Genomic DNA, 23,991 nt, shown 5'->3' on the forward strand with positions numbered 1-23,991 from the left:
TATGGCCATTGTTATGCAACAATTCTGATCTATAAAAATTTGAGATAAAGCATGCAGATATAGCTGACTATGATCCTTTCAAACTGTAGAGTGCAAAAAACTATATAAATTTTGTGTGTAAAAAGGTGAAATACAATAATAAAATAGACAAATTTACTATGGCTCTAGTTGCCAAGGGCTTTCAATGTTTTGTAATTTTTGAGAAACATAATCAAGCAGCACTGACAATCTTAATAAATACTTGCACTCTATTGGCCGTCATCATGCTATGTGCAAAATTTCATAGAGGCATGACAATTGTAAGTATACGAACTAGCGTGTATAAGAAGCACAGATCACACAAAACTGCAAAAGGAGAAAAACGCATTTGAAAGTTTGAAACGTTTTTTTTTTATCACAGAGTTGTTAGAAATGCATAATGTTTGGCCATAATGTTCAACAGAACTTTGAAAAGCACTGCCAGTTACTAGAACTGTCCTGCAGCATAGGTTGTGCTCTCACGGTCCTTGCGAGCACTATCTTCTAGCCGTGCCCTTTTCACTCCACGACGACGGTGGGCCCTTGCTTCTGCTGTCAGACGTTCGGACATTCTCTTGATGCACCTCGCATCGCGGGAATCACTGAAAGTAACTAGATCTCTAGATGGCAGTATGTTGAGCTCTTCCAGGATGTGCTCGAAAGTAGCATGACCCTTGTTGAACCACAGGATTGCCATAGCTGTGGCAGTCTCGACAACCGTTCGGGAGAAGAACTTAGTCTTGGGGCAAAGTAGCCAAATTTTGCTGTTCAGAGATTCCGATCCGTTCTGGGTTTTCCCTTTGATGCATCGAGCAAGGAGCTTCTCATCCGTTAGCCGCTTATAAATGGGCAAAACAGCCAATCCCTGTGCTTTTGTCAGGAGAGGTGTGTGGCGTGGTGCAGGTCCACCAAGTGCTTCTGCGCGTTGATGTTTGCACCATGACTCTGTTCCTGCAGGGCAAAACTTGTGGCTGCCAGCATTGTCAGTAGAGCATGAGTGGAAGTACGAAGCCCATACTGCAGTGTACATATCCCATACACTCCCCCTGTTGCTTGTTATGGCAATCTGATAGTATGTTTGGAGCTTCTGAATGGCTGGCTCTTTCATTTTTTGCCCTCGTGGTAATGGCACATGCAGCTTCCGTAATGCGGTGCCAAGTCTCTTGGCCACATGATTAGTGCAGTCTTCTTTTCCTATATTGACAGCACCATGGACTTTTGACACTGCAACTGCACTATATTCTTTGCTGTCACCGTCACTCAAGAATGTCATGAAATGCAGTGGGGTGTCATAAGTCAATGTTCTCTGCCAAATGTGCATTGCAGCCTCCGTTTCCATGGCATGGGAGGAACAGTCTGCATTTTTTTCACAGACTGGGCCATGGAATGCCTGCCACACTTCCTCGTCTGGGCCCATATCCTTGTGCCTACTGCATGTCAGGCAGTAATTTGATATGACCTCGAAGTCTAAGCAGTGGCCAGTATCTAAGGAGATAACTGCGCCAATCCCGTTGTGGCTTTTGTGGCCCCTCTTCTGCGAAGTGCCGTCGAACATAACAGCCAGATCAGTTTCGCCTGCTACTTCTTTCGTCAACTCTCTGGATCGGCGCAAGTTTTCACTCACAGCTGCCATGGCAGCGGTGTGCACCTTCTTTGCTATCGAAAAAAAAATCCTCGGTGGTGCATTGGCTTTGGGAGTCCAATAATGAAGCAAAATCTTGACAATTGCTCATGCCCAATGCCGACAGCGCGTGCAGCCACCACCGCCTTCACATTTACAGCGAAACTATCTCGGGAGCTCCCACTGTCGTACCGTTGGCTCACTCGGCTGCTGCCGTCCGCCGTAACACGCAGTGACGTATAGGAGCACGAAAGAACAGTCGCTGAGCATTCGCTGTTTTCGCAATGAAGTTCGAGGAGCGACGAAAGTCCCTTGCGCTTTTCTGCCGGCTCCCGAACGGCAAGTTTTTGAATACCGCAAGCAGGGCATGCCGCACCTGCCACAAGTGCCGTCAGCAAGAGGGTGTCGCACAAAACTGTCGTTGCACAAACCTCATCGCGCTGTCTTTCGTCTTTTTCGAAGAAGCCGAGCTTCTTTTCCGAAGCACTGACGAAAGAAAGCGCAGCGTCAATCCCTTCATCGCAGCCACTGTCGCTCGCGCACTCGTCGATGCCGCCGTCAGGCCTAGCACACGTAGGCGCGTTCTCGTTCGTCGCCGTCGTTCGGGGCGCTTTACGCCGCCTTCCCTTGAACTTGTGCTTCGTTCGAAACTTCTGCGGCCTCACGTTGCACTTTTTCGGGCTTGTCATCGCGGAAATATGCGTAGACGCGCAGAAAAGCAAACGGACCAAATGCCGAGTGCCGCCACCAGCACAGCTGACAATGACTCGGTAGGCAATGGCGATGCGGCTTAGGGTGCCGCGCGTTTCAAACCGCTCAAACCACGTGATAAAAAGGTCTCGTTTTTTCATATTTTTTTTTTTGCCCACGTATGACACTGGCGGTCGTCGGAGCTGTAAGAAGAAGGCCGGACGCAACTTTCCCAACCGTTCGCGATGGCGGGCGGCACTGCGACGGGGAGCAGCGCGCAGTCAAAAATGGCCAATATCGGCGCAAATTCACAAAATTTTGAGCCACCGCGATGCCTTCATACACATTTTTTTTTGCATTTTGCGGTTCGAATTTAGTTTTGAAATTTTCACAAATGAAAGAAGAAGGTTTGAAGATTACAATGCAATAAAAATCAGAAATACAAGAAATTTCGCTAAAAACGCGATTTTTCGGCTCGCATCTCCCCTTAAAATCAATCCTAAATTGCATGCTGCATGACTGAGTGTAATGCTGATCCCCTCATGATGCCAACATCAATGCGGCAGCAATGTATACAAACCTATGTCACGAGTTTGTATTGGATGGTTGCTTGCGCTACCTACGATTTTCTTCCTCCGTGCCTGCATCTTTGCGTGGGCTAGCTGTCAGTGCTGCGCCCACGTCACTGTCTTGCGGGGTCACATGACCAGCTGTGTTTACCTTGCTGCTGGAACAGCTACTGCCTAGCTCGGTGCTCTGCGACTGGGCACTCTAAAAACTATCTTTAAATAAATGCTCACACTCATCAAAACGAGGTTTCCAACCGTGATAAGTGCGCTGTAAGCTGTCTATTGCAAAAAATGATAATAATACTAATAAAAGAAGAACAAGGTTCAAAATTTTTGTGTTGGCTTGTTTAAGTACATGGGTGCTCTTGTGCACTCGTAAAATTACCATCTGTTAGAATTTTGTCCTAATGGCTATTTGCATCTTATGTCATATTAGTGGCGTCACACTGTAAGTCCATGCCATGCTAATCTTGCTCACATGTCGGACTGTTATTGGCATGTATTAGCATGACTAGTGTAGACTCTTGCATTCTTCTCTATAAATATTGCACTTTTTTTTGTGGGGCTTTGCGAATAGTGGTACTTTTGGGGTAGATTTGCAAATAGTAGGCTTTTCCCAGCAATGCTCTTTCATAGCAAACTCACAGTATTGTGGCACATAATCGAAGACACACTGCAGAAATGCTTTCTGATGACCACAGCTCAGTTTAACATTAAGCAAAGGAACTTAGAATTGTGCAGTTTTATGCCTGCATGTGCCATGCTAGCAGCCAGTAAATACTTGTGGGAAACGCATAAATGCCTTCTATGATGTCCTTTCATACAACATGAAGCACATCCTGGTGTGCAGGTACGTAGAAAAGTTGTAGAAGAATCATACGTACACCAATATTTTATTCGGATTGTATTGACACCTTCACTAAATTTAGGCTATAAATTCAGTTTGATCTAGTGTGCATGTGATCAAGTGTATAGTCTGTTTCACACTTAGGGGAAATCTCGTTGTGCGTGGCATCCCGATGGAAGTCGTGCGCCGTAAGCAGCTCACGCGTGCACAGACGCTTGGGGGACATTGTGTTGAACATCTGAACCGCGTTGCTGGCTGCATTGTCAGGTACTGGGCTGATATTTCTTATCATGTCACAGTACCCCTCACTGCTGTCCAAAATGAGCGCTGACATCACTTCCGTTGGGGTCATGTTGGGGTATTGAGGGAAGTTGGAAGCTTCATGCGTACGTTCTGGCGCCGGCGAGTGAGTGCTGCTTCAAGTAATGTTAGTAGAAGCACATTCAGTTGGTTTCTTCAACCTGCAGCATTCCTAAACTCGTTCTCATTTGTTTTATTGTGTTGAACGTGCATAGCTGCACGGCAGTTACTGTCGAGTGCTTCGTTTTCTTTTTTGACATTAAATAAATGCCACGCGTGGTATGTGCTTATCATGGTATTCCCCGTTGCAGCATACTGTGGTTCACACACAAAGAAAAAAATATTCGTGAATGCACTCGGTACCATGGCGTTTTGAAAAAGCATGCAGCATATGCTGTGGAGCCCTGTTTCTGGAACCCCATTATTGCCAATGAAGGCTGAGAGGTTGGCATCGCACAGCGTTAAGTACAGAATATCGGCCTAGTTCCCACAGCAGTGATGAAATTGGCAGGCTGCCCGACATCGTGGCCAGCGCGCACCGCTGTCACAGACAATGCGGTTCAATGGCACGCCCCTCAAGTGTCTGAGCTTGCACGAGCTGCTGATGGCACGCGTCTGTAGTGCTGGTCGCATCACAATGCAATGCGCACCGAGATTTCCCCTAAGTGTGAAAGAGACCGTACATGAGAACACATTATAGCATACATGGCTCCTCAGCATTTACTAATTTTACTTGTTCATGCACTTGCACACTAAGCAATTGTGATAAATTTATGATTGAAAATTATCCGTCTGTCTTCAGTGCGCTTCAACAAAAATTTTCAATCATGAACGTTATCCAACTAGCCCAACTTGCCACCTTGCTAATAAATTCAGTATTTAGTCAGTGGAATATGGCGACATTTACTAGTCAATAAAAGGCTCAGTTTGTGCTGAGGATTATTATCAATAAAATAAACAGCACAGAGTTGAATACTTTGCTGTATATTTGTAAAACCAACATTGTTTCCTCTTTATTGAAACTGGAAAAAAAAGTTGACTAGGTTCCTGGACTTAGCTGTGGGGGCTAGATCATTGGGAACTTCATAAGTGTGTCAATTTAAAAACTGGTGCTCAGTTTTCTTGTGCAACTATGGTTGCGGGGTAACTATGGTTTGGCTGCGGTTAGCATTTGTCTGCAACTAACACGTCAATAAATTGCTCACTCTGTCTTCTGTGCACTTCTGTGACTACTGGCTGGTAGTGCACTTCACAAGCTTGGAAAATTGACAAAGTTGCAAGTGGCAGCTTACTTAAAATAGCCCAGACACTTGCACACCCATTCTGGCTCAGCGTTAGTGTTATCACTGAGCTTAAATGTGCATTGTTGTGTGTTTTGTTGCTTTTGTTTTTTTTTGCTCATAGGGCTTTTCACCCCATCATTGTATGTATGTGTGCGTGTTTTTTGTTTCTCGGGTCGCTCAGGTCCTCAGCCTCTCATTCGCACTCTGCTCTGTAAGTACCACCTTCCCCCTCACTCCATTCGCCGTCACCTTTGCTAGCTGGCTGCCCACTTTGCCTTGCTATAGTCTGCTTCTAAGACGCCAATACAAGCTCTAAATTTCAGTGTCAGGCACACCTACCGCAATGAAGATATTAGCATCAATATTTACCGAAAGCCATGGGTGTGAGCAGGAGAGCTGCAGGGGCTGTCTTGTGCACTTGCCTGTAGATTGCATAGCACAACTGATCGACATGACACAATAAAGATGCATAACAAAGCACTGAATGAAGCACTTTGTTGTATGTGCATCTTTCTTGTGTCCCTATAATCAGTTGCGCTCTACAATATGCTGTCATGCTCCACTAACAAGCCCAGTCTTCAACTTTAGCTACTTGCCTGGAGGTGTAGATGTTTTGACTGTGGGAGCAATATTTATTCTGTAGTGCAAACAAAACAGAATGTGAAGATCAAGGTGATAAAGAGATTTTCCAAATTGATTAAGTTAACACACAGTTTTCAAGTTGTGTTTTCCACAACCAAGAACATTGTGCACTTCTCTGAGCATTCTTTGTATGTCATTTGGCTTTTCTGTTTCCTTTGTGCCGCATGGGGAGTTTAACATGCGTAATGTTTATTGATGCTGAAAAATAACGTCACATGGCACATGATAAAAACTTTAGCTTCAGCGCTGATTCTCGAACCTGCTGTGTTCTCACTATTGTTGGTCTCTTGGAGGTGTTATGAGTTTTCACTTCCTCGAAGCTGGCAAGTAACACCACTTATTTCTGAGGCCATTTGGAGGTTTTGCTATCTGAAGGCCTAATGAGATGCACCCACATAGATACATCACTTATTTCTGAGGCCATTTGGAGGTTTTGCTATCTGAAGGCCTAATGAGATGCACCCACATAGATACATCACGCCATTAGACGTGTCTGCAACAAGGTCTGAGGTGGTGTCCAGTAATTTAATGGTTTTTAAAAGTAATTGCATCTGCAGGTGCTTGCTCTCCTAGCAAATTATTCATATAGTGTGGCCACAGCAGTTGCATTTCCACGGCATTGAATGTGTTGCGATGCGCATGTATCATTGCACTGGATTGGCTGCACATTAAAAGACCCCAGGTGGTCGAAATCATTCTAGTCTCTCTCGTCCCCCAACCTTTTACCTGGGAAAATCAATTTTTCATGAAAGGCTTCAACTGTCAATTGTATCTCATTGTCTCTCTTACATGAAAACCTAGGAGGGCACAGGGAAAATATTAGGTTGCCAGCTCACATAATTTAGCAATCGAGTTCGGTTGATTTAGAGCTTGTATTGGCAGACACTTGTAAAAAGTTCCTAAAGTTAAGAGTGCATTCTGAAAGATTGTGCATGTTAGAATGAATTACTTAAGCGATGTCTTGAGGTATTGTAAAATTTTATGGTAACTTTCGTCTGCTTGTCATAGTAATACAGACATACTGACAGAATTCGGCTTGGGCCCTTCTTTAAAAGAATTAGATACCAAAGTGACAAGTTCAGTTGTGCCTGCAAAAACTCACACTCTCATAATTGTAGAGGGCAGATGTGCAGTTGTAGACATGTTAAATGTGAGAACTAGTTTGTTACGACCCCAGTGGCATTGCATTACAGAGCAGTGCTGTGGACATTGGACACCAGCAGTCATGGCCGCACTCCAATAGGTGTGGAGTCCAGCTTGTGTTGGGAGTACTGACAGTTAGGCGAATTGGTGCTTGTTCATGATGAGTGTGGAACAAGAGACGAGGATTTTTGGTGTCTTTTTCTTGCACGCATTTCTGTGGAGCATTCAGTATGGCTCGGCTTGTATGCTTAGTCTGACTCGTATATTATCATTGGCAGCTGGACAAGCAGCAGTGCATGATTATGCCCTCAGCGTATCGCTCACAAAAGGCATTCTACTGTGTAATTTTTTCTGCTTTGCATTTAATCTGTCCACAGCTGTGCATTGCGATTCACTCGGTGATGCGGAGTCATGTTGTGCCATAGGGTGCTCTCGTTACAATGTTCCAAGCACTGTGCATTCCCACCAAGGCCGTACTTTTCTTGCCCTCCTCTTTCTTAGTGTTTTATTTTTTTTCTTGCTTCAGCTTTTTCCAATTTATGTCTTGTTCAGCATAACTTGCACAAGTTTGCAGTAAAAGCCAATATAAGCTTTGCCATGTATGTGCATTCTGTCAAGTGGCAGAACAATGCTGAATGTTAAGACAACAGTAACAATTACAAACCATATGCTTTACTAAGCATCAACCATCAGGGGGAGGTAGTTGCTCTCTATTTCAATCCCTGAGTTTACTTAAACTGTTATGTACCTACAGTAACTAATTGCTCAGGCCCCTTGTTCCATATGTGAGCACTTTCTCCCTAATATGACACAAGTGCTGTATTAGAAATAAGAACATGTTAATTTCATCACGAAAATGTAGCATCTGTGTCACTCATCTCTATAGAAACGAGCTGTGGCAGCCAACATATTGCATACAAGAAAAAGCAGAATTTAAAATTTTTGCATACACCTCGCTACTTCATGATTTAGTGTTGCGCTGCAGATGAGGATGAGAAAGGGACTACAGGACAGGTGGTGCGCGAACCCACAAGTGGTTTATTCACATCTTGCAAAGTGTCGGATAGGATGGATGAGGTGAAGGGCAGGACATCACAAAAAGACTAAATGTAAACAAAGATAATTCATGCATATGGCAAATGCCATTGTGTATGTCACATTCTTGAAATTTTTTCACAATTTCTGGGTCACCACATAGTTAGCCCATGGTGGTGGTGAAAACGTTAGGGAAATAAAGAAAAGCCCTTTTTATCATAGCTGCAAAACAGCAATGTATCAGTACACCCTTATTACACTTAAAACTAGCAGAAATAAAATTTGTAGAAAGTGACATATGCAAAAAGTTTGTCTGGGCTTATGATGGCATATGCAATATGCATGCATTATCTTTGTTTACCTTTATTTAGTCTTTTCGTGATGACCCCATCCATCATATCAGATTGTTAACCTATATTTAACACTTTGCAAGATGTGAATTAACCAGTTGCGAGTTTGCGCACCACCTATTTTGCATTCACTTTTTTACCCTAGTCTTGTCATTCGAAGTGCAACAAGAAATCAATTAGCCCAATTCATCGCTCTGCTGACTCAGAAAATTGGCATGAGTGCTAACTAAAACTCGTACGTCCACTACTTTCAGGACCTGGAAATTTTTTTCCAGATCAGTGTTATTAGCGAGGATGACAAGACGAGGATGAGTGACACCTTGCTGCTAACACCGATCTGCAAAACATTTTCCAAGACTTGAAAGTAGTAGATGCAAGAGTTTAATTTAGCACATGTGGCAATTATCTGAGTTACACACGACAATGGAATGAAGATGATGTGTCGTTCTTATGCAACCTATACCCTTCGACAAAACCTTTGTTAGTAAGGTGTACCCTCCAACGAGCTAAACAGTATTGTGTAGTTTTTATTAATGTGCATACTTTTGCTAAGCTAAATCTCAACACAGCTACACTTCACAACTCTTGGAGGTATGGGGGCTTCAATACAGATAAAACTTTCAGATCTCGTCGACAGTGAATAACAACGAGGACTGCCAAAAAGAAAAGAAAAGTGAAGGTTCATGTTTACCAATGTTCTGCATTGCTTTCCAGAAAGAGGAAAAATAAAAAAGCTACTAAACCAGAAAAAGAGGTAGAGAAGAAATGCAGAAAAAAGCCCCAGAAACGGAAAGGTATGTGTTAAGGCTCTTTTGTCTTCTTTGCACAGTTCTCATGGAATAGAAACACCAATTTAGGTTTAAGTAGCACCTATAGTCGGGTGCACGCCTATACCTGTGTTTACTTGTGTCGGGAACACTATTGGCTCATACACTTATATCAGTGTCTACATCACTTTTTGTGGCTAGGTTCGCAGCAATACAACATGGTTGTCTCAAACGGTTCCACATACCACTTGTTGCATTTAGTTATGATGTCACATGTCATATTGTGAGCGTTATACGTAGGCTATTCACTTTGCTCCTTTTTTTCCTTTTTTTTTGGATTGCGTGAAATTTCCTCCACACACCGTGGATATTTGTAACTTGGTTATTCTGCTCGTAGAATGCCTTGTTTGAAAAAATCAGTTGTGAGAAAGCATGACGGGGAAAGGAGGTTCGTGGAGGTAAAAAGTAACTTTTTCATAAATGTTCCTTGGCCTAGCAGGCCACTGCAGAGCTGTTCTTTTGATGTTTCATGTTCATGTGCTGGAAGTTGTCAATATGCCATCATGCTGTGATATGCTTACCTTGTTGGCTCAGGTGGTAAGGCAAGCGTCTTAGTAATGCGTTGGCCTAGGGGGCTAAATTCTAAACCAGGATGAATTGTTACAGCAAAGCTGTAAATCAAATCGCAGAGATGGCAGTGGTGTTGCCAAAAAAGTTGCTGCGCCGTTGGCTAGCAACTGCCGAGCTTAGCACGTGCCCTACCGACTGTCGAACCATAACGATGGCAGTTGTGCTAAAAAAAAAACAAAAACTGTCACTTTGTTGCCTAGCAACGACTGAGCACGGCACACGCTCTGTGATGGAGACTGCTGCATGGCGTCTTATGGCAATCTGAAGCCATGGGAGGCAGAGCGTAGCTCGAGTGACGCCATGCAAAGTTGTGTTTGTGATGGAGCCCAACTTGCATAGCGTCCCATAGCAGTTTAAAGCCATGGACACGAAGAGAGAAAACTAGATAGAAAGAGGAAGCAAGCAATGAGACCAGATACTGCACCGTCTGACCAAGCCGCACATGCACGTTAGCCAGCCACGGCCATTGATGCAGACGTGTGACAGCTCCACTCTACAGTGCATTGCCTGGCTGTGCCCGATTATGCAAAGACAGCCATGGGATGCCTTAAAATACTGCGTACTCTCAAGGCAGATGACTCGCATCTCGAAGCTAGATGAGACGACTGACTGGAAGTACAAGCTGCACCCATGCTTCGCTCAGCCAGGCTTTGCGCGGCTTAGTGCAAACTTCCTGATTTTGTCAATCTTTCATTATTGATTAACCCATTCGCTGAGAAATCCGTGTTGATTTTTTTTGTATGTTTGTGCTACAAATGGGTAGATGACAGTTTTTGTTATTTTTTACAAGTTGTTTGCTATGGTAGCATTTTGGCTTAATCTGCGCATGAGGAGGCTTCAGTTTCCACGTCAAAGTGCTTCACTTGTCATGTGAACTTGTGCTGCAGCGACGGCGGCAGCTGCTTCCCACCAGCCAACTTCTAGTCAGGCTTCAGAGTCTGGTGGCAAAAGATGGAGAAAGAAACGAAGGCGTCTGGACACCCATCTTGAGTCGGTGAGATATTCTAACCACACTCTCTTTAAACTTTGAGGTGTGGGAAAACTTCGACGTCACCTAGCCATTCAAGTCCAAGCAGTCATGGATAGAACTGCTCCTTAAATCTCGAAAGAAGCTCAATTGTGAAATTTAATTTTGGATGTGTAGTGTTTTGCATTGTGATAAGTTTTTGCAGCATTAGCCTACATTTTTGATGGAGCCATAAGTGTATAATTACTATAATGCATGTCTAGTTTCATGATAGCTGTGCTAAAGAATTTTTCCTTTAAAGGAGAAAGCATTCTTGCCCGGAGTAGAGATCAAGGTGCAAATACCAGAGGAACTGAAGCCATGGCTTCTAGACGACTGGGACCTCATCACAAAACAAAAAAAGGTATTAGCTTATTACTTTACTGCATCAAACAGCTTCCATTGAAAGCCTGATACTCAGTGTCAATCACATAAAGAAGAATAAAAAGATATAGTATTTCACTGCTCATACTAATGGCTAAAAATTACTCATTTGAATCCGTAATTAATGTGGAATGTGGGTGTTGTGTAGCCTATATAGGCTTGCATATTATAGAGGCCTGTGACATGAATAGAATTAGTCTGGAATACCAGGTTCTGTCATTAGTGTTCCTTTTAAAATTTTCTTGATTAATAATAATGCCGTGCCCTGCCACGGTAGTCTAGTGGCTAAGGTACTCGGCTGCTGACCTGCAGGTCGCGGGATTGAATCCCGGCTGCAGCAGCTCCATTTTCGATAGAGGCAAAAATGCTGTAGGCCCGTGTGCTCAGATTTGGGCGAACATTAAGGAACCCCAGGTGGTGGAATTTTCAGAAGCTCTCCTTTACGACGTCTCTTATAATCATATGGTTGTTTTGGGACAGTAAACCCCACATATGAATATCAATAATTGATGAACTATGCTTTTTTTTAGATGCGGAGCATCTTATACTCGCGCCTTGTAGTGCGCCGTCCGCACCGCTTCTCGAACATTCGACAGCTGACGCGCTCGCATGCGCCGTCGCGCCGTCGCCCACTCTTCCACCATCTGTGCATCCCTTCCTCCTCTACACACCGCGCGTGCTTCACTCCTCCACCATCTGTGCACCCTTCCTCCTCTACACACCGCGTTCGACATCTACAATTCTCCTGATTCTCCAGTGGACGCGCATGTGGCGTCGCGCTTCGAGAACATTCAACAGCTGACAGTGCATGCGCCGTCGAGCTGTATATATACTCAAGGTCGGCGCTCGCTCGCTCAGTTGCCGCTCGTCGGTTGGTTTGTACGGCGCGTCGACGTCCAAGGTCGCGGTGAAATGAATTCCAACGAATCCACAAACACAATGATCGACGTCCCTTCGACCAGCGCCGCCCTTTCGCATACGTGTGTACGTGTTCACTCATTTAACACCCCCTCCTACAACCACGTTAACCAATTTAGCCATCGACCCAAGTAAGTCGCAATTTAACACCCCATTTCACAACCACGTTAACCAATTTAGCCATCGACCCAAGTAAGTCGCACTTTAACACCCCGTTAACCAATTATATGCTCCGCATCCTCCTCAGTGTTCCCCCGAGGGAAGCTGCGGGCAATTTTTTTTTGTAATTGGTGTTCTGATGTTAAATGTGCGATTGCTGTGTTTGCATGCAGCTTGTACAGCTTCCCTGCAATGTCACTGTCCACCATATTCTCACGGATTATGTGAAACAGACGACGTCAGTACAAGAAATTTCATCTAAGGAGTGAGTAACCTTACTTTAGCTTATCTGTGGTGTATAACTCTATTTGCCTGTAGCTCGTTTCTCTATTGACTGCCCTGTGAAGACATTATGCAAAATTTGCTGCCATCTAGTAGCTGCCATGCGCATTTCCACTCCATATGTGCTCGCACTTCGCACGAACACATACAGAGCATACGCATCGACATGTGGCGGCTGTAAAAACCTGCAATGCCAACATATTTTCGTGTGCCATCTTGTTCAGATAGATAATACTGGGATGCTTGAAATACGGTTTGCTCGCAAATAACCTCCATGTCATTTCTTCGCGGGGACGAGAAGCGCCAGATTATTCCATTGTTCCAGCCACTGCTTACGGCTAACATGGTGTTTACGTTCGCTGTTCGTAATAGATGTGGTATGTGAAAGCATTAGCACTCGTAAGAGAACACTCTTTTGTGTCATGCCGAAACTGGACGGTGTTCGGGCTGTGTGCTTGCAGGCACTGACAAACTGGCTTTGTGTACGAGCTTCAAAGCTGCATCAGGGCTACTTGCACATGCTTCCACTGCTTTTGACAACATTACTGTGTTTTATTATATTGTGATAACAATTATAGATGTTTGTCAGGTAGCTCATGCACATCATCGATTCTCAGTGAACCGAGTGATTAAGCGTATTGTTCGTGGTCCATTTTTTTATTGTGGAGTTTAACAAGGTAGTTGCTTATCAATAACTGCATATTTTTCAAGCATTCATGTGCTATAACTACCAAGTTCATAGGGGCGGCCTGGACTGCCCTCCCCTTACTTTTAACAAGATTGAGTTCAAGAGCTCGTTTTGTGAAAATTCCTGTGTCCGTGCCGGTATCATTGCTTGTGAGTGAAAAATAATAATCTTGTCCATGACTGCAAAATCAAGAAAGAAATTATCGGGTCTGAGTAAGGATCGAAGTCTGGCTGTTTGTATGGCAAGCAGGTGTTCTACATCACAGATACGCATCTGCTTGGAAATACATTGAAAACAACTTCCGCTGCTTGATAATGCAATGAAAATAACTTCAATTGTTCACAAACACGGGAGGTCTGTATACGGCCTTCACAATACAAGAGATAATATTGCAGTAATATTGCATGATACAAGCATACATTGCCATTGGGCATCAGAACATGTGATTATTTTAACGGCTTCGTGGTTTAAAGCCGGCCACCCATTACAAAAGGCACACAAGTTAGTCTGCGATTTCTCTTAAGTACACGTTGTGGTGCACAGCAAGTTCGAAAACATTTGACATGCATAATTGCTTGTGGTTTGAAGTGTGCCACCCATTACACAGAATGCAGCCATATGCAAAAGCTTCACTGACTCAAGCCACTTTTATCCTTATCAATTACATTGTATTCATCCACAATTGAAACTTTTGTAGTAACATCATGCAATAAGAAGTATACATCAAGTGGTTGAAGTATGCACTCGGTACAGGATAACGCTATTGCGTTCAACTCTTGAAGGCGACGCTTAAGGGTCCTAAAATTTTTCTTTCAGTGTACGCTCAAATAAGAGTACATAACAGGTTCTCCCAGAAGCTGATTCCTTTTCGCAAAAACTTGTATCCACCCGTGTGTGCCATGAAAGGTTAACACGTGCCTGTATGTAGCACTACTATTCGTTTGAAACTAAAAAGAAAAAAATACTGACCCGCAAAGGCGTTACATTTTACCGTGGGGTGTGTTATCATTGGTTACGTGCTAAAGTGGTTTCGCAAGTGTTCATTCAGTGACAGAAAACTACATTGCTGCAACAGGTTGAAATTGAGAAATGCCAGTGGGCCTTGAAAGCAACAATATGAATGCGAATAGTCATGGCGTACCGTGTTATTTATGAGCACATGTCGGAAGGATTTTTCACAAAATACCCCTACTTCTTATGGTGGTATTGAAGATATTTTTCGGGAGATTTGCGGCTGTGCCTACACAATCGGAAGGTTTGTCAAGAGTGTCCCGTGCAAATCGGAAAGCTGGCAGGTGTGCGCGTTCCCAACAATGAAGCACGTTGATGTTTCAAGGCCTAACTACTTCGCCAAGCAAATCAACTTTTTCTTTCTGTTCTTGTTCACCTTTCGTAGGATGTCTAATTTTAAGGTCATGCCTTGCATCGACAGGCGTGTGTGAACGCAGTAGTACAATGACGTTGCATCGAGCACAGCAGCCCTCATTGACAAATTGAAAAAAAGAAAAAGGGAAAAAAAAAACAATGCAAGTGCAATCTGTAATCTAACGCAAAGGCACATGAAGGCACATTTACCGTATTTACTCGATTCTACCGCGCCCTCGATTGTAACGCGCACCCGATTTCCACCGCGAAAAAGAAAAAAAAAACGTAAGACATCGATTGCAACGCGCACCCATTTTTTCTCGCTGGCCCGCATGATCACACCACTTGAAAAAACGACTCCTTTCGGGAGCGTCTTCCATTTAAATATGAGGTACGGGCGAAGCTTGTGCCCATCTGACGTGTAACAGAGCATTGCCGTCACTGTAGTTTTACCGTGGACCGATGTCAGCACGCGAACTTGCTTCGCCCCCTTCTTCTCGACGGTTGTGGTGCCAGGCATGTCGAAGTAAAGAGGCGTCTGATCGGCATTCCCGATTTGCCCAGCAGGTAGTCGTTCTTGCGCCGCAAGTTTAGGACGAACCTCTGAAAACTGTGAAGCTTTTCATCGTACTCCTCCGCAAAACTTTTTGCATATGCATGTTCCCCTTCTGAGGAAAAAGCCTTTCCTCTTCATAAAGTTAGTTAGCCAGCACCTGCTCGCTTTAAACTGGCTTCGCATTAGACCTTTTTCTAAGACTAATCGCATAGCCCGCACTTGGAGCAGTTCTGCCGTCACGGGCCGCTGTGCTGCTCCCTGCTAAAGCACATACTCGCTGAGCAGCTCTTTAATTTGCGGAAACCGACCCTGCTGTGGTCCACTGAAGCCTTTGCGTAAAGCTTTGCTGTCGAAATTCTTCTGCTTTTGTTTCAGCCGGTCCCGCACGCACGTTTCGGGAACTCCGAACGACCGCGATGCGGCCCGATTTCCGTCCGTTTCTGCACACGCGATGACTTTTCTTTTAAAAGCGGCATCGTGGTGCACTCGAGTTTTTGGAGTCTGCCATTCCACGCCGTCGATGCTAATGCACTACTAGATGACGAACTCCTCAGCACACGTACGAAGTGCCGCACATGAGAAACACATAGGCAGAAATGGACGACGCGCCATGCCAACGCACGTAGGGGGCGGCCATTTTAGATTTGGCGATGGCAATAGATTGGCCGTAATTTTTTTGTTCGTACTCGATTCTAACGCGCATGCGATTTATGAACTCACTTAACCGGAAAAAAGGTGCGCGTTAGATTCGAGTAATTACGGTACTCCTCCAAGATTCGCACTCGTGATCTTGGAGACTACAACGTGCTGCACAAGCCCGCACTTCCGTTTCCCACACACTCACACTGTGATTGCCGCATATATTTCTCGACCACGTGGGCAGCACCCCTTTGTACCTGCATGCTAGCATATGTTCGAATCAAACTTCGCAGGGTAAAAATCAGTTAACAACAACCCTACTTCATTACATTGCAGGTTAATAAGCCGTAACCGGGACCACAGGAAAATTCGTACCACACCGAAAATGGTACAAGCTGTGATTGTAACACTGATGTTTTACTATGCATACATACTGTAATCTTGAAATAGAAGCTAGCCAGCTTACAGGCACGTCCCTATTCTGTTCAATGAAACTTGTGAACTTCAAGGTGCCCGTTTCTAGATCCGCAGTGAAATAGACGAGTTGCAAAAAAGAATCCATTTGCAGTGCCATCAGTACATATGTGCAGGAAGCAACCAATGGTTACCATTGTGCATGAGCATTATCGTGGGTTTGGTTGGCATGCATGCCACGTGGATTACACAAAATGTTCACATTGAAATGAAACCTCTATATCGCCTTCATACTTCTTTTAACTCGCACAAGCACTGCGTCCTTATGTGTTTTTAAACTTTTTTTCATGCTTAGTGGCAGCTCAGGCCATCGCTGCTTGAATAATTAGGGGCTTTTTACACTGGTGCTGGTATTTATGCAGCTTGTCTATGCATGAGGAGGGCTTCAATAAATGAAATATAGCTGCACTATTGGAACATTTTTTAAAAATTCAAAGTGAAGCTTTGATAACTCATAGATTTTTGGGTTTTATGCAAGTAACCAGGCATCCATGAGGGCAAAGAAATGAGGCCTTTGAAGTTACACCGGCTTGTCAGTGACCAGCCATTTCTCATATAGCAATCTGAAAGTCTTTGGTGAGATGACTTGTCATTTCACATTGTTAAATTTCATTGTTGCGTGGGCGCGCGCGCATAATCGTTTTTGTTGCCTGTGACAACTAAAGTGCTGTGCTGCTAAGTATGTGGATGGAAGTCCGATTCCCAGCATGAAGGAAGGAAACAGTTGGGAGGAACCATTGCGCAATGTGATGAAAAGAAGTGAAGAAAAGTAGTACTTTTGATACACACACACACACTAAGCTTCGCTAGCCCCCCTTTGTCCTGACAGAGCGAGCGCACCTGGATTTCTTTCTTTCTCTCTTTTTTTTTTTTAAGAAAGTTACATTTAGTGGCACTTTCTTGTGTTTACTGTTGCTTGAAGCATCGTTACAGAAAAACTTCCATTACAGACTGTATTGCTCTACTTAAGATTTCTTCTGTAGAAAACTGCAAAAAAAAAGGTAAAAAAGCCCTTATTTCTCTTTACACAGGGAGAGTACCGTCATCGAGGTGACAAATGGACTCAAGGAATACTTTAATGTGATACTAGGAAGCCAACTTTTGTACAAGTTTGAACGTCCTCAGTATGCTGATGTAAGTTTGGTCACCAATAATAGAATTTGTAGATGGCTTGTCTTAAAATAGTGCTACTCGGCTATCTTACCCTGAAGGATCAAGGTTTATTAGGTGGAATATGTTTGCCCACGCTGTAAGATATATAGTACTTTAAGTGGGGACCCTTGCGGGATGCAATTGATCAGATAAAGTGACAATGCTTTGTGTGCACCTGTCAGCTGGTGGCGGGATGATGCAACTTCAAAACAAAGTGCATTACCATAGCAACTGCCGCTTTGTAGAAAATCTGAATTTCTTTGTCAGCGAAATGCACAATCAGTGATATTACGGCATAGAACAAATTGTTATCATTGAGGCACCGAAGCAAGAAAGCTGCTGAAAAAGGCAGGGTTGAGTTACTGTAGTAGTTCAACACATTTCCACACAATCAGAAGTGCCTGAATGGTGTGCACTAGATATAGACATCTTCATTACCAGGATGTATTTGTTTTGCGGACATTAAATATTTATAGACCTGTCAAGCTGCTAGCAAGACTTCTGAAATGACGCCTCTGTTTGGTTTTTCTAATGAAAAGCACTTTGGAACAGCACACTGTGATAGAATGCTTGACTATGCTGGATTCCTGGGTTCAATTACGGCTGAAACCCTAATTGTTATTACTGACATCTTTATTCTTGTGCTGTGTTTGAGTTTGGTGAGGGACGACTCTGGATGCTAGAATGCGCATTTAAGAACCAATCTCTCTATAATGAATTCCGCTACTAAGAAATTTCCGCCATAATGAATGATTTGTCGATTCCCCATCAGCCACCCATAGAAAGCAAAGTTAAAAATGGCTCATCTAACGAATGCCTTTCCTGGATATTTCTGTTTTAACGAAGTTTTCCGAGTACAACCCCATAATAAAATGAAGCTTGCCTCGATTGCCACGAAATTCCACTCGACCATTTCTCGACGTCTGACACCCAGAGTGCAAGGCAGTATCGCAACAACTGTGTTTTCAACAGATACGCACTTTTTGCCACCACACGCACATCCTGCTAAATTTATCGTCATTGAGATTCTCTGCGACAGCTCGCCCACCCACCATGATGCTGCCGGTAGATCTGATGCAAGTACATGGGCTGCGGCATAATCACAATCTCCAAGAAACCCGTATATTTTGACGTCGTGCTAAAAACTAAACTACTGCTTCTCGTCACCAGCCCTGCGATCGTGAATAATAACCACACCGCATGAAGGCGCACACGCGAGCAGCGCGCACTTAGTCCAGCGTGACTGCATTCTGCTGCAATGGCTGTAAACACAAATGCTGTGGTGTCGAACGCGATCATGGCCGTCCACGAAAGTACGCGGGCAGTCAACACGCACCGACTCAACCCAATATTCTTTCTGTAACGATGCGAACAAAGATAGCAATGATGCAGTTCTTAAGTCACGTGCACAGCCAGCACAGTGCGCACAGATTGAAAACGGAGCTCGTATTGTTTGCCGGAACCGCAGCGCAGGAAACCGTGCATGGTTGGTTGCTATCGTCTTCTTGATAGATAACGAATATGACCTAAAGGTGCGCAGTTAAAACAGCCATAGATTAAAGGCAATAAAGCCATAAGACAACAAGAAGCGTTGTGGCTTTCCTGTTATTCACTTATGGCCACGGTAGTGCGGAGCTTCATCACAGTTAATTGCAGTTATCAGTTGGTCTCTAGCAAAGCTTTGGCACGCTCGTTCGCAGTGATGTGCACTCAGCACGCCTCGTCTGAATATCATATTTTCTTCTATACAACCTTCCCCTGCATATAACTTGCATCCCCGGCCGCAAACCACCGGAGGAAGAAAAAAATACTCGCGTATTGACGCGAGGTTGCCTTCATTACATTGCTGTGAGCCGTGCTGTGAGGCCCACTTGCGTGTCGAAATTCTCGTGAAATTCGCACCCCAACTTCAGCTCAAAATTTTATATATTTTTTTTTTTACTATGGTATGCGCGAGAAAATACGTTCACTTAGTGCTCGGCCAGGCACGTCTGAGTCGGCAAGAGTTCAATGCATGCGCTTGAAGGGACCAAAGGACAAGTCATCGTCAGATCTTACCAAATTTTGTGCTTTGTGGATGAATTTTGCTACAACGAAATTTTGCGACTATGAATTTTTTCACACGTCCTATCAATTTCGTTGTAGGGGGATTTGACTTTAGTTAAAGGGGCCCTGACACCGAATTTTCGCTCATAATCTGTGTCATATAGGTCAATACTTGGGTGTTCACAAACAAGCTGGCAAAATTTCAGTGCAGTAGGTCAAGAACTTAATTTATAATGAGCATTTTTATAAACATTCGAGTAACCCAAGAGTATGACAATAGTGGTGTTTTTGCGAGCCATGACGTAACAAGCCACTTCTTTTTTAAACGTCTGTATTTGGCCAATGATATTGCTTCATGGTCAGCTGTGCATGCAGTGGCAATATTAGAGCTATCTTCATTTTGGCATTAAAAATTGAACGGTTTGCAGCTGCTGAAACTTGGGTAGAACACGATAGCTACCCTCCGTGTGTCACTTGACATCACTCACGCTATGGCAAAATGGCGGTCGCCGATGGTGGGCTGGGTTTATAGCCAGTGACTTCAATGGCTCATTTTGCAATGAAGTATGTTTCTACAGGCCATTTTTCATACACATATAGGCACAATAGATTTTCTACTTCTGTATTTCACTGAAGAGCACAATTTGGTGGGCAACCACGCTATGACCCCATTGAGTCTGCAGGATTTCCATCCTTTTAGAAATGGCCTACACCGGTGCACATATTTTTAAAGAAAACTGAATGCTTATATCAGACGTTTTTCAGTACGTGTGGGTATCCATTTGTATGTGCATACCTTAAACACTACCAAGCAAAAAAAGATTAAGTACATTAACATATACAGGAAGGCAGGGATCACAAATGCCATTTAACATGTGCTCTTGCACACAAAATATTGCCGTTATTCCACAACTTTCATATTTCACTGTGTATGTTACATTTGAAAAAAAAGTGCCCCAATTTTTTTTCTGTGCAAATTGTGTAACTTTTGTTCACATATATTCATATTTGTAATGGTTTTTGCATCATACAACAAGTAGTTTAAACTGTAGTAACTGCAGGAAGCTAATTCCATTTGGCTGTTAAACTTCCCAAAGCTGCACTAAAACTCTGTATGTAGCGCTGAGATTCACAAATGCATTTATTTTGCATTCCGCCCCCTCGGGAAGTACCTGTTCACACTGGTTGGGAATTGAACCTGCAACCATTTAGTACTTTGCAGCAATATACCACTGCCGCTAAAGCAGCTAAATGAGTAATGATGACTTTTATATTGCTAATTGCTTTTAATAAGAGTTTAACTGTGTCACATTGGATGTCATAAACTTCTTTAGTGATGCTAGCTTGGGCTCCATAATCATGTGCCCAGTAGGTATTGTAGATTGTGATCCGAGTTAATGTTCTATTGTACACGCAGGTTTTAAATGAAAGGCCGGACACTCCTATGTCACAAATATATGGTGCCATTCACCTGCTGAGGCTATTCGGTGAGTTGCCCTTTTGAGAGGCATTACTCTGCAATGCCTGAGCAGTAGACTCGAGGTCACATAAAGTTTCGTACAATAACCTTGAGCTGAAACTGGCGCTGCACTTATTCAGCCACCATGGTATTGATGGGAAGTGCAGGCTTACAGGCTTCAAATTGGATTGAATTAGCTAGCAAGCTCCGCCGCAATGGTCTAGTGGCTAAGGTACTCGACTGCTGACCTGCACGTTGCGGGATCAAATGCCGGCTGCGGCAGCTGCATTTCCGATGGAGGCGGAAATGTTTTAGGCCCGTGTGCTCAGATTTGGGTGCATTTGGGTGAACCCGAGGTGGTCGAAATTTTCGAAGCCCTTCACTACGTCATCTCTCATAATTATATAGTGGTTTTGGGATGTTAAACCCCACATATCAATCAATTAGCTAGCAAACTGTCTACACTTTTTTTTCTGCAGTTTGTTTTGTTTTTTTCGTAGCGGGGTGCAGTGCAAGGCACTCAATAATGGTGCTTTTGTTGTTGAAACAGGCTGAAGACCACTAGGTTTCTCGGTTTGCTGTGACGTTGCAGCTTTACGGGTTGTACTCAACAGCTGTACTAAAGTCTTTTGCACTCACTGCTGTGCATAGATGTAGCGTCTCATGCCAGTGCAGTAAATTGCATACAGTTCATGTTTTTTGATAAGTGCATCTTGTTGAAGGTCATTCAAATCGGCTGCAAATTGACATGGACTCATCGTCACGCTCCTCAGCCTCTGTTTATGTGTTGGAAGCAGATTACCAATGCAAATGCATCTCTCATTGCAGCAGATAATAAGTTACCTGTTTCTCGCCCACTGCAGTATTTTTTATTTATATAAATAGATGATGCTTCGGAGTGAAAAACAATTGTGTTGAGATTTAATAAAATAATTCATTATTTGCTGATGCCATATCCGGAGCGCAGTTACAGAGCAATGCATACCCTGATGGTTAAAATTGTTCAGGCTATACTTAATGTTCTGCAATACGTTTTAGTTTAAGTAAGTTTTAAGTGAAAATAATGTAATAACCTTTTGTTTTGAAAATCTTAACAAGCGTTGCATTGCAAACGAAATCCATCTGAAGCCTGTACTTTTTATCATTCCCATGGTGGCGCAAGCGCCACACAAAAAGCCTGCATGGACACTAGCATCAGATTCTCTTCTGGGTATTATAGTGTGAAACTTTATGCAATTTTGTCCTAATTTACTTTTTATTTTAGGTTAGCCTGCTATGTGCTCATTATTTTGATGTCACGTAATTGGAACTGCTCCATTGCATAAAGTCAGTCAATTAATACTTTTCGCTTGTCTGTGCCTGAAAGTAATTGTTACCTTTATTGCTTTTAGCTGAGCAGTTGCATTTTTATGTGAATAACTGTTGCAAATAGAGCTGTTTGCGGACAAAGCAGCCAAACAGTGCATCAACAGTCGCATGTTGTCTGAGGTAGTAACACAAGTGTGGCTGGCTCTCCAATATAGACACAAATCATAAAATCACTACTCATAAAGCGTATTGGTTGGAAATTATAATAGAAGCAACCATCTTCAAATGCATATAGTAGTATTGCATGTTCGCAAGGACGCATCCCATCTCACTACGACACGCCACACTATGCACTGCTCTGCATGGGCACCATTGTTTCTCTTTGTAGGACAAACCATGGGCACTGCCTAATGTATGCAGCCATGTTGCAATGCAGGCAAAAGCGTCTACAGGCATTGTCGAACCATCTCTCAAAGGAGGCCTAATACTAGCTCATAGGGGATGTCAGATAAAAGTGACTCCTCTGGAAGTGTGATGAACTTGTGCATTTTTTTTTTCTTTTGTGCAGTTGTTGGCAGTGCCATTGAAAATTTTCTTGTCAACAATATATATATATTGTCTATGTTTCGGCCGTGGCGCGGCCAAAACGTAGAGTAAACAACTATGAAATTTTCGTAAGTGTGCTCCTTTATTTCTTAACTATATTTGCAGCGGACCCACAGAACTTCTTTTTTGAATCATATATATATGTATACACTCACACAAACTTGCTTAAAAGTTTGGACATTCCTCGCAACTCTCACAAATTAAAAGTTCAGGTTCTGTATTTATTGTACAAGTGGTTATTGCTGCAGGAATATTAACTTATGGAGGAAGCTTATCCTATATTTCAGTCAGGCTTGGCAGCATGTTGGCTTATACCCCGCTGGACGAGACGAGTGTCCAGCTTCTGCTACATCATATTCACGATTTTCTCAAGTGAGTTTCATTCTGTCTTGTCATATTGGTCACGGTGGTGATCCAGCCAGTTTACGGGAGTAAGAGGAAATGTGTGTCGGAGCAGGTTTGGAGCAAACAAGGTGTAATTTATAATCATTCAGTGTAAAAAAAAATAATCTTCAGTGAATATTCTTATTAGTGTACAAACTGGAAATGCTCTCGCAATGTAAGCCCCGAGACAGGCGACATATAGAGAGCAGCCATTAAGGGGGCAGACTGGTCTAAAACATTTTTTGTTTATTTATTCAGTGATCTTGATCAAACTGCACAGGATTATGCACTTTTTTCTGCTGATTTCAAATATTTAAGTAGTTTTCCTGTCATTCATCTTGTTCCTGAGATAACTTAAGTTCACCCCCTATTGTTAAAGGGCCATAGATAAAAAAGTGCTTAATTATAAGTGATATTTAAGATATGCCAACATAGACTAATGACTATAGATTGAAAGTACGCAAGAGTTGTTTTTGTTTTTGGGCCTTGGTGTTTTCAAAGCAAAATAAACTTTCCATTTTCAAAAGCAGTTGGAATTGTGTTACAATTTTGATGAGTAATTAATTAAAAAGGCTTGTGCTCTAAATTCTGCTCCCATACTCGCATTCCACACACAAGTTTCTATTGCAATAATCATTATTGTTGTACCTCTCCTAGCTGCAGAGACATT

At 43.2% G+C, this 23,991-nt stretch overlaps 1 protein-coding gene across 7 annotated transcripts in view; it reads left to right on the forward strand.

Moving 5' to 3' along the window:
- LOC119185733 (mortality factor 4-like protein 1) overlaps positions 1 to 23,991 on the forward strand; it is a 32,928-nt gene that overhangs the window by 3,215 nt on the left and 5,722 nt on the right. For 4 of the 7 annotated variants that reach the window (XM_075876181.1, XM_075876184.1, XM_075876186.1 and 1 more), the window contains exons 5-12: positions 5,510 to 5,539; positions 9,213 to 9,292; positions 10,783 to 10,889; positions 11,164 to 11,265; positions 12,536 to 12,627; positions 17,398 to 17,500; positions 20,982 to 21,051; positions 23,225 to 23,309. In XM_075876181.1, the coding sequence (XP_075732296.1) occupies positions 5,510 to 5,539; positions 9,213 to 9,292; positions 10,783 to 10,889; positions 11,164 to 11,265; positions 12,536 to 12,627; positions 17,398 to 17,500; positions 20,982 to 21,051; positions 23,225 to 23,309 (669 nt within the window). The remainder of the gene's footprint in view (positions 1 to 5,509; positions 5,540 to 9,212; positions 9,293 to 10,782; positions 10,890 to 11,163; positions 11,266 to 12,535; positions 12,628 to 17,397; positions 17,501 to 20,981; positions 21,052 to 23,224; positions 23,310 to 23,991) is intronic. The other 3 variants (XM_075876182.1, XM_075876187.1, XM_075876183.1) reach the window with 2 other exon arrangements.

The sequence above is a fragment of the Rhipicephalus microplus genome, chromosome X, assembly GCF_043290135.1.
Source record: "Rhipicephalus microplus isolate Deutch F79 chromosome X, USDA_Rmic, whole genome shotgun sequence".
In the NCBI taxonomy this organism is placed as follows: Eukaryota; Metazoa; Arthropoda; class Arachnida; order Ixodida; family Ixodidae; genus Rhipicephalus; species Rhipicephalus microplus.